This window comes from Indicator indicator, chromosome 10 (assembly GCF_027791375.1).
Source record: "Indicator indicator isolate 239-I01 chromosome 10, UM_Iind_1.1, whole genome shotgun sequence".
Lineage (NCBI taxonomy): Eukaryota > Metazoa > Chordata > Aves > Piciformes > Indicatoridae > Indicator > Indicator indicator.
The window spans coordinates 6,774,419-6,784,185 of record NC_072019.1 but is presented as its reverse complement, the minus strand read 5'-3'; the positions used below and the strand labels follow the sequence as shown (position 1 = coordinate 6,784,185).

General features: G+C 46.2%; 2 protein-coding genes across 2 annotated transcripts; one reads left to right on the top strand and one right to left on the bottom strand.

Moving 5' to 3' along the window:
- Positions 1 to 382: 382 nt before the first annotated feature.
- Positions 383 to 6,256, bottom strand: PIF1 (PIF1 5'-to-3' DNA helicase). Its single transcript, XM_054384412.1, has 12 exons — positions 5,765 to 6,256; positions 5,562 to 5,676; positions 5,368 to 5,502; positions 5,118 to 5,271; positions 4,524 to 4,638; positions 4,344 to 4,450; positions 3,796 to 3,935; positions 2,992 to 3,098; positions 2,639 to 2,726; positions 1,870 to 2,015; positions 739 to 930; positions 383 to 439 (listed from the first exon to the last, which is right to left on the bottom strand). Exons 1-12 carry the CDS (start codon positions 6,248 to 6,250, stop codon positions 383 to 385), a joined length of 1,842 nt encoding a protein of 613 aa, XP_054240387.1. The 5' UTR covers positions 6,251 to 6,256.
- Positions 6,257 to 6,459: 203 nt separating this feature from the next.
- Positions 6,460 to 9,476, top strand: CFAP144 (cilia and flagella associated protein 144). The gene is made up of 4 exons (XM_054384230.1): positions 6,460 to 6,589; positions 7,393 to 7,452; positions 8,276 to 8,379; positions 9,411 to 9,476. Exons 1-4 carry the CDS (start codon positions 6,460 to 6,462, stop codon positions 9,474 to 9,476), a joined length of 360 nt encoding a protein of 119 aa, XP_054240205.1.
- The last annotated feature ends 291 nt before the right edge of the window (positions 9,477 to 9,767 follow it).

Sequence of the window (9,767 nt, the reverse complement as noted above, 5' to 3'; positions counted from 1 at the left end):
CACACCTTCCATCTCTCAACCGTGTGTACTTGAAAAAAGGCATACAACTATCAGTCTGCATATGTGGAGAGTAAAACGCAATCAGGCAGGCAGGATAGAATCGTAGAAAGTTCCCTCAGGCACATCCTTGTTCAGTCATTTTGTTTGCTGGAGTTGCATCTGTGACACAGGAGCACTCAAGGCTGTGGGCCCAGAAAGGGGCTACAGAAGCCTTCCAGATTTTAGAGGCACAAGACAGGGATACACATCCAGAGTCAGCTGAATGAAGAAAACACCTAAAAAAAAAATCTTTTGGGTTTACCTATGCTACCAAATACACTCAATAGCAAGATTGCTGCAACTCAACAGTCATGCCGATGCCTCAGAGGCCAGAAGAGCATTCTCAGCTGCATTTCCTGTTCTCCTTCTCATCATCATCTGAATGGGTGTGCAGTGAATCCTGGGAGGGGGAGGAAAAAATTAAAATAGACAGTGTGCCTAGTTCCCCTTCAGTCCTTACTGCAAGAAGAGGAGCCAAGAATCCCAACCCATCCTTTCACTCACATGGCCAGGTACTGTAATACAATCCCAACACTACAGCAGATACTTTGCTAACAAGAGCTGCCCCACCACATTTCCCCTCTGAGGTTTCATCTCTCCTACCACCACAAGTTTTAATATGGATGACCTTGCTTAGGAAGAAAAAGTAGCATCTCATATCCTGGTTGCAGGTTTTGCTAGCACAGGATTTTTCTTTACCTGGGTCAGAAGCTGATGACGTCTCAGCTGTCTATAGAACTGCAACACAGAAGGATCAGCTCTCACTACTTTTGGATCAAAGTCCAGAACACGAAGACCTGCGAGGCTGCGGGCTCGGGAGAGGGCTACATAAGCCTGGCCGCTTTCAAAGACACGAGACAGGGAGATTTCCACACAATCTAAAGACATGCCCTGTCAAAGACACAGAGAAGTTTGTTACAGAACAAATAAAGAAAGAACATTGTGCTGTATGAACACTAATTTGTCCTGTGAGTCTCTCAAAGGTACCATCCTTGGCTTGCTAAAAAAGGAAGCCTTTTGTTTGTCTGTGTAACCAATTAAAAGATGGGAATCAGTGGAAAGAAAAGGGCAGTACTCCAATGTCAGAAAATTGCTAGCAGACATTAGGGTCCACTAACTCCAGTGAGCCTCTTGTGAGAAACTCCATAAATCCCATATAATCAAGACACCAGGGAAAGGTGTGCTGCTGTTTTCAGTCCTAGTAATTAACTGGAGCAGCCACCAGTTTCAAGCAGTCCTCAGATAGACCATTGTGTTAGGCCTGGCCGGCCCTGTCTGCAACAAGAGACATCCCAGGAGGCAGCAGAATTTACAACATGGCCTGGTTTAAGCAGCAGCATGGAAGCAAACTCGCAGGTCTAATACCAAACATTTATCAAAAAGTGCACCAAGTCTTCCAGAAAAGTAGGAATTGCATTAGTTACACTGAAGAAACTAAACATAACACAAACAAAGGAGAAACCCAGCCCAAAGAGCACAGCTGTGACTCCTGCAGCTTCCTCAGGTACACTGCAAACCTCCCTATCACTAAGGATGATGACTGGCAGAGAAACACTACCCTGATCAGCCCATAGCAGCAAACAATGCTGCTTTATAGTCTAATACCAGTTATGCTGACAGCTGCACCCTAATGGAAACTATCAGTACTGCTAGCCCATTCCTGACCCAAGCATCACAAGCGAAAGAGGTGCTGCCTTCTCTGCAGATGGACACACATTCTACAGACCCCTCCAAAGGCCTTTCAGTTCTCCCTCCAGTTTTACCAGCAATGCAAGCTCACTCAGGAAAAAAGGCTTACAACAGTGTAAAAGTCTGTAAGAGAACACCCACCTGGCTCTTGTGAATGGAAATGGCCCATGCCAATTTTAACGGCAACTGCTGCCGACTCAGGTGAATTCCTGATGGTCCTTTGAAGACCCATTTCTCCATTTTGATGACCTGTGTGATCCCGCAGAGAAACCTCACCTTAGGCAGCCCTGTAGGAGTGTGAGTAGGAGAGAAACAGGAATTCATTCATGACACTCAAGAGCTAAGAAGGCAACAGACTAAAATCTTTTTTTTTTCCCCCCCTCCTTCCCCATGTCACTCTTACATGGACTTTAGGGCTGCATTAAAAAAAAAAAAACAAGAAAACCCCACATCACAAAAAAAAAAAAAAAAAAAACAACCTAAAGCCACATAAATAGGATGTCCTGAATTGATGTTTAGCACCTAGTTAAGCAGAATAATTAGGTAATTTATCAGTTGAGATGCAAAGAAAAACACATTGCAGGTAGCAGAATATTATTCTCTGAGAAAAAGCAAACCAAAACAACCCAGCAAGACTTGCTTCACCAGAACAGGAGATGCAAATGAGCATGCACATCTAGAGAATAAAAGCAAACACAAAAGGCCTCACAGATAACTACAGCTGATGCAGCACATGACATCAATCTCATGAGAACCCCAAGCATCTCACTGCAGACAACCTCCTCCCTGCTTTCCTTCAAATTATTCTTATGAAACAGCAAACAAAATCAACAAGTTATCAGCTATCAAAGATAAATTCTTTTGGGTTTTCCCTCTTCCTTCAACAATGAAAATTGAAAAGCTTATTCACCCTTCTGCTCATTTTCAAATCCTACAACAACTCCTCGTGCCCCATTCACCAGCCCTTGAGACACATCCAGATTCTTAGCTAGCATCACCTAGAGAGAAAAAGAAAAATAAGAAAAATCCCTTGGTATACTGGATTTGCATCCTGTTTGGCCATTGCAGCTAAGTTTCTAGCCAGGAAGCATAGGCACAGCAGGCTGATAGGATGATGTGGCTGTGGCCCTATTGCAGAATAGGGCACCATCTCCAGTTCTATTGAAATTATTTCACAGCCTTTCTTTCCTAGAATTCCCAGCTACTACATTTTGCATCCATCTGATCCTCTAGTCTTTCACAGATGTATGTACACACACTCACCTGAGCTCCAAGTTTTAGCTCAACTCTACCACCCACAGGACACTGAGCATCAATTAACTTCATTAGCATTGGGTCACTGTCCAAAGCTTCAAAAGTGTGCAGTTCTCCTAAGAGGGAAAGAAAGATGTGAGAAAATGCAGATGTTCAACATATTCCACACAACACTATGGGAGGCTTACTATTTACTTCAAACAGTATTTCCTCTTTTAATATCACTACTACTTTGCTGGCAGGACATGTTCACATAAACCTTGTTACATCTAACAGCAGAAAGCTCACCAGTGCCTGTCTTTCCAACACAACTCTCAAGGCACGAAAAGGTTCAGGAATCAAAGGCCATCAGTAAATAAGAATCGAGTAGTCACTATTTGGAGCATATGGCCTTTTTCACTTACTGCCAACATCAGCTCTCCAAAGAGGACAAAAAGTGAATCCTAGGGCCAAACAAGAAGGCAGAAATTAAATAGGCCTTAATTCAAATCACAGCTGGATAAAGCATGGCCTTTCTGAAATGCTACAGAAAAGAAATGCTAAAGAAAAAGAAGCGCTATGGAGAAAATAATAATTCACTATACATCACAGCAAGCAATGAGCTTGCTGTTTATTCCACATCAAGAAGTAACAACATCCATTTTCAAGAACGAAGTTGTGATTGCTTCTCCCCAGGCAGCTCAACTCCAACACACACAGCTTGGACTGGTGCTGCACGACAGAACACCAGTTCCTCTTGAGACCACAGTATCCCTGTTAAATTCACTCAGAGCTCAATGCTAAAGCTAGTAGTTTAACCTCCAAGGAGTTCACCTGACAGCTGTTGCAAGCATCTCTCGTTGGTTATTTCCACATCATCTTTGTGGGTGCAGAGCCGTGTAGCCACGATCCCATCACGCTCAGACCTGTTAGTAGCCGTCTGCATAAGCTGCCTCGTAACCTCCTCTGTGCACCTAGTAACCAGGAAAAGGGGATTATTAAAGTCATGGGGTACAGGTCTTCAGCAGCAGTAACATCCACCACCAGATCAGACTGTGCAAGCACCAGGCCTCCAGAAAGGATAGAGAAAGACAGTTACAAGAAGTTGGACAGCAGTGCAAGAGTGTATACCCAGGCCTTGCCCTTGCCACTGCCAGCTCAAGATCTAATGAATTCCTTAGCAGAAATTGCAAAGAGGAACCCTAGAAACGGTCATTCCTTACCAGGGCAGCATACACAAAACCTGCTTACACTGAACTAAAGCATTTCTAGCTATTGCCCCCAGCCACTCATTCCTGATAGAACACAGAAGTAAACAAACACCCTTTCCTCTGCTTTGCCCGTAGGGAATGGGGATTACAAAGAGTTGAGTTCCTCCTCACCTGCCTAAACGGACTGCACTCAGGAGTGAGACAAAGGTCTTGTCAGTCTGTCTCCGCACTTCAGTCAGCTCCATGTTTATGTGGATACACTTCCTCCAGCTTCTTGCCTGGCAAATCATTCTCTTGTTAAGAAAGAGGCAGATTTGAAGCATGACAACAAATTTAGGGGCAGTTGTGTACCTGGAAGCAGAACTTGGTTTCTTCATTAGCCTTGCAAACTGGGGGTAGCTGCAGGAAGTCCCCACAGATTATTAGCTGAATTCCTCCAAATGGCTCATCCCGTTTTCTGACTGCCCTGAGAAGGAGGGAAGAGAGGAGAGGTTTTGAAAGCCCTCCAGAACCTGGATGCAGTCAAGTCTCAAAAGTTATATTTTTGTCTATCAGTACATTTGAACATACAACACTTGCAGTAGAGGATGATTATCCTCAGCTGTATCAGAAGAGCTCAAATAATTAACCAATGCTATTATGCGACATTAAGTTTTTAACTTTGTTTACTCATACCACACATAGTGTGATCCAGTCTTAGTTCTTTTGTAGCTGTTACACTACAGCTGCTTCTCTTTTGCAAGAGATCTGCTTGGCACAGCATAAACAGACAGCTGTATTCTGAACTCAGCTCTAAAGACAACACTTGGCTCCAGATACAGAAACAGCAACCTTCCAGTCCTGTGCCAGTGGTTGCCTTGTATCTATTCATATAATCAGATGAAAGGAACATCCTGTAAACTTAGGGAAACTCATTGCTATTAGTTGCTTGACTTAATCACCCACCTTGCCACTGCCTCCAGCTTGTCAAAGAACTTGCCATCCACCATTGAGATTTCATCAATGATTAAGTGCTGGCAGGCCAGCCAGTGCTGCCGCACACCAGGCCTCTCTGCCAGCTGAATACACTGTTCCAGTGGTGCCTTCCCAGAGCCAATCCCTGGCAGGGGCAAAAAAAGAACATCTTTGGGAAGGGAGTAACTCTTTGGGAAGGGAGCAAGAGTTTCCAGACCCTTGCTGTCGGGCAAACCATTACCTGCGAAGGCATGGAGAGTGGTGCCACCGACGTGACAAGCTGCCACTCCCGTGCTGGCTGTAGCATAGGTGCTTTTCGGAGGGAGGGACCCCACGATTTTCTTCAGAAGGAACGACTTCCCGGTCCCTTGATGAAAGAAAAGCAGCAGGTCAGCGGTGAGATCCAAGGACTTTATTCAAGTAACAGCTACCCGGTCCCCTCACCTGCACAGCCGGTGAAGAAGATGCTCTTCCCACTCTTCACTGCACCCAGCACTGCCTCCTGCTCTGCCGAGAGCCTCGCCGAAGGCCGCCTCTCCACGCGGGAAACCTGCGGAACGAGGGGCGGCGCGCTGTGAGGGCTGTGCCGGTAACCGCGGCCGGTAACCGGGGTCAACCCTCTGCACCCTGGAACTCACCTCCGCCGGGCGCTGACCTCGTGCCTCGCCGCCGCTGAGGCGGCCGGGGGCATGCAATAGGTCTCGCTCCTGCAGCGGGCTGATGACGGTGAACGCTGGCGGTGGACGGTCCAGCAGGCGGGGGCAGCGCGGCGCGCCCCTCGATCCACCAGCGACCTTGAGCCGCAGGAGGCGGAGGAAGCGGCGCAGCGCGTCCGGGGGGCAGTCAGAAAGCAGCACCTGGGCACCGCCCGGGCCCACCCGCACCGCCGCCCGCCCTTCCCCCGCGAACCGTGTGAAGAGCCGCACGGCATCACCGACCAGCACGAAGCTCAGCACCACCGCCGCCGCCCCACTGCTGCCGCCGACCACGCGCAGCACCGGCTGCCGCAGCTCGTTGCGGCCCAGCAGCACCAACGCGCCCCGCATCACGCGGCGCCGCGGGCCCTGTCCCCCCGGCAGCGGCTGCTCCACAACCACCGTGCAGCGCAACTCCATCACCTCCATCCTGCCGCGGACCCACCGGCAGTTCAAACTCGCAGCGTGCAACCTCCACCAATCAACGCAGGGACTTTAACTCGACAGCCAATAGGAGGCGGAAGGAGAGGAGAGCAGGAGGGGAGGAAGGCCGAACCCCATCCGGACCAATCAGCAGCCCCGCAGCGGACCATGTGAGGCGTTGCCAGGCTACCGGACGCCGAGCGGCCCGCCGAGCCATGGCCACCCGCAACGGGAAGGAGCCGCTGGACCCGGTGCGGCTGAACCAGCTCCTGCGCGAGCGAGTGCGGAAGGAGCTGCAGTGCCAGAGGCTCTACACGGAGTTCCGCGTGAACCCGCTCCACCGCGGTAAGGCGGTGCGCGGGAGGCCCCACAATCACACAGGACTGGCAGGAAGCACCACGCCGCGGGGCTGAGAGGGGGGTCTGGGGCCTGCCTACTGTGGCAGGGTTAGGAAACGGCTCCGGAGGGCTCAGGGGCATGCCAGAGGCCAGCAGTTGCTCCCAGGAACGCCCACAGTGGACACTGAGAGGGACAAATCTGTAAGGAGCAACCAGTAGCCTTTTCTTTTGCCTTCTGCACACTCAAAGGCAGAATTTTCCCAGATCAGACAGTGCCATAGTGAACACAGAGGGAGTGATTTAGGATTTCGAACCTACAGATCCTGAGTGAACAACACAGAATTAAGATGGGGTAGAGAGCCCCCACACTACACCTTGTTTCTTCAGCCCCTGGCACAATTTCTCCCTGCTAATTCACAGTCACATAATATCATAATCTGTGCTGGCAGACAGGTAATGTGAGTAGATTGACTCACATCTACCTTTTACAATAAAACAAAACAAAGGAAAATAAATTCCTGGAACTTGGCGCTCTGCAGGCTAGCACCTGTGTGGGGCAGAACTTTGCTGTGGTGAATACAGGCAGCATCCAATACAAGGGCCTTTAGCATGCTTAACCCCCTTCCCTTTCTAGGAAGCTACTGTAAGTCAATACTCTAACTCAGTTTGTTCTCTTCACATGCTGCTCTTTACAACTTCAGTGAGTAGCTAAAATGGAGAATAATCAAAAAGAACATTTGCAATGACAGATACCCTATACCTGGCTGTGATGCTAAATTCACATTATTCACCTACATAATTTCTTTCCAGCTCACGCAGTCACCAAGAAGCCTATGTCTTGGCACGATAATATAGAAGAGTCAGCAGATGGTAAGAAATCTTTGAACAGCTTGTGATAATAAGAAAATTACTAAATAAGTAAGATTTTTAAATTACAATTAGTCTAAAAGATTACATACATGATAAACATCCCTGTGACAAGATGAGACAGTTAAACTCATAATTCTTCTTAAACCTAAAGCAGGTTTTCCCCCATTATTTTCATATAACCTTGCATTTATGAGATTATGCTTTTATTTCTGTTTTTAGTTATTATACTATAAAATTCTGCTTGAGAATCTAAACCTCTTCCAGGGGGGCAAAAAAATTCTAAAAACATGTTTTATATATACATGATTCTACCTAACCACCACATACAGTAAACTGCTGAAAGGGCTGCTGAGTCTTGCTTTAGAGCATTAATAACACGAACCCTTATAGCAACCAATCCCTAATTTCCAACATGCTAGTTTTGTCTAAAAACCTTAACAGTTGGTTAAGGTTGGCCTGCTTTAGTCAAATATTAAGAGGGAGAAAATAAAACAAAACAGGGAAAGGCAGCAGGTTTCAGGCAACTGAGAAAGATGAGAGCCATGGGTGCTGGTTTGCACTAGATGTGGTATAAGGAAAGTAAGATGATGCAATACAGTAGACAGGGATGACAGAATTAACAGGACAGTATAGGCAGGCAAATCTTGAAACTTCATCAGGATAAATCTGAATAGAAATGTCACCCTGCATTCTCTTACAAGACCACAGAAGCACAGAGGTTGCCTTCAGCCTTGGCTTCCTTGCTATAGTTTGGAGAGCATTAGGACTGGTGACTGCTTTTTAAACATACTTTCATTTCTATTTGTGTCTCTTAAACCAACAGCCAAATTTCTGAAACTTATTAACCATGCAGCACTGGAGCCAACAAAGAAATATTCAGAACCACAAACAGAAAGCCAAGAAATTGGCTGGAACACCACACCTTTGGTGAGTAGTACACTCAAGAGCTTAGCTTTTTGTAGGATTTGGAGAGGTTCCACCCATCACACTGAAAGATATTCATGCAAGAAAATAACTTGTGGCAAACATGGAAAACAGCAACAATGAAGAATGAGCAGAGCTATTCATGGACAAAAAGGCTTTAAAATTTATAGCTAAGAGGACTCTTCAGACTGGCGTAGTTTTGCGAATGCAACAGCAGACCCCCCCAAGGAACTTGCATACAAAGTGTCTACAACGACAGTTGACCCCAAGCATATTGCCAAATGCCACATATGTAGCCTTGGCTGTTTATTAAAGCATTCAGCCACGAGAAATGGCATAATGAGCAATGCAAAGTGACATCCAGAAGTACCATGAAAAGAAATGTGCTGCTGTAGAGCATCTTTCAAACAAATTGCAAGCGGAACCATGAAATTAATAATCAGCTACATATACCCAAGGCAGAACACAGCCCTGATGATTCATTTGGGGAAGCAGGAATAAGTAGGAGGAAAAGAAATCTTATTAACTAGCTGAGACATCCATCATATCTGACAAATGAATAGCTGTGACGATGACTGACTCTGTAGATCAGTGTTTTACGAAAGGCAAATAAGAGCCTGATTAATTTTGGCCTATTGCAAAGAAAACTAAGATAATTAAGAAAAATAAGAGACTTCTACAACTTTTCGTACTGCAAAAGGCTACAGATGACATCCCAGCAGGGCTTTATGCAGTTAGGTACTGCTGGTAGGATTAGACTGGCAGAAAAGAGGCAACTAAACTCGAGTGTAGGGCAGTGAGTTACATTTATAGTCAGGACTCACAATGCTATTTCCTGCATTACGTTTTCTTTTTCACCAAGCTCCACCACAGCAAAGCAGTGAACTGTATATTCTCAAATCAGTGGTACCTTACTCATTTGTCACTGGAGCATGTTGCAGCAGCAAAAACACCATGCATCAGTCTTCTCAGGAGGGATTATCACTACTAAGTCTAGTAAAAACACATGACTATTCTTCGGTTTTCTTTCCCAGATACATATGGATCGTACTGACTGCAGACTCTACTTCCCACGCCGGAGAACTGATATCTCTAAATAAATGGCTGAAATGAGGCACAGTGAGGAGCAGTGGGAAAACCTGCAGTAGAGGAGTGGCAAAGCCACTCAAAAGCAGTTAATGAGATCTAAAGTGTTAGGCTCTTCCTGTTATTAGGTGAGTCTGGTAGATTTCTGACAAAATAAAGGCGAGAGAAAAAAGAGTAGAGTGAACCTCAGTCTATCCAGATTTGCGGTCTAACAACAGCCACAGAAATAAAACTATTTGTAAGACTGCTGCCTTTGTCTCACTGCTGTTGTCAAACCCATCTACAGAAATTGTCTAAAAAACACT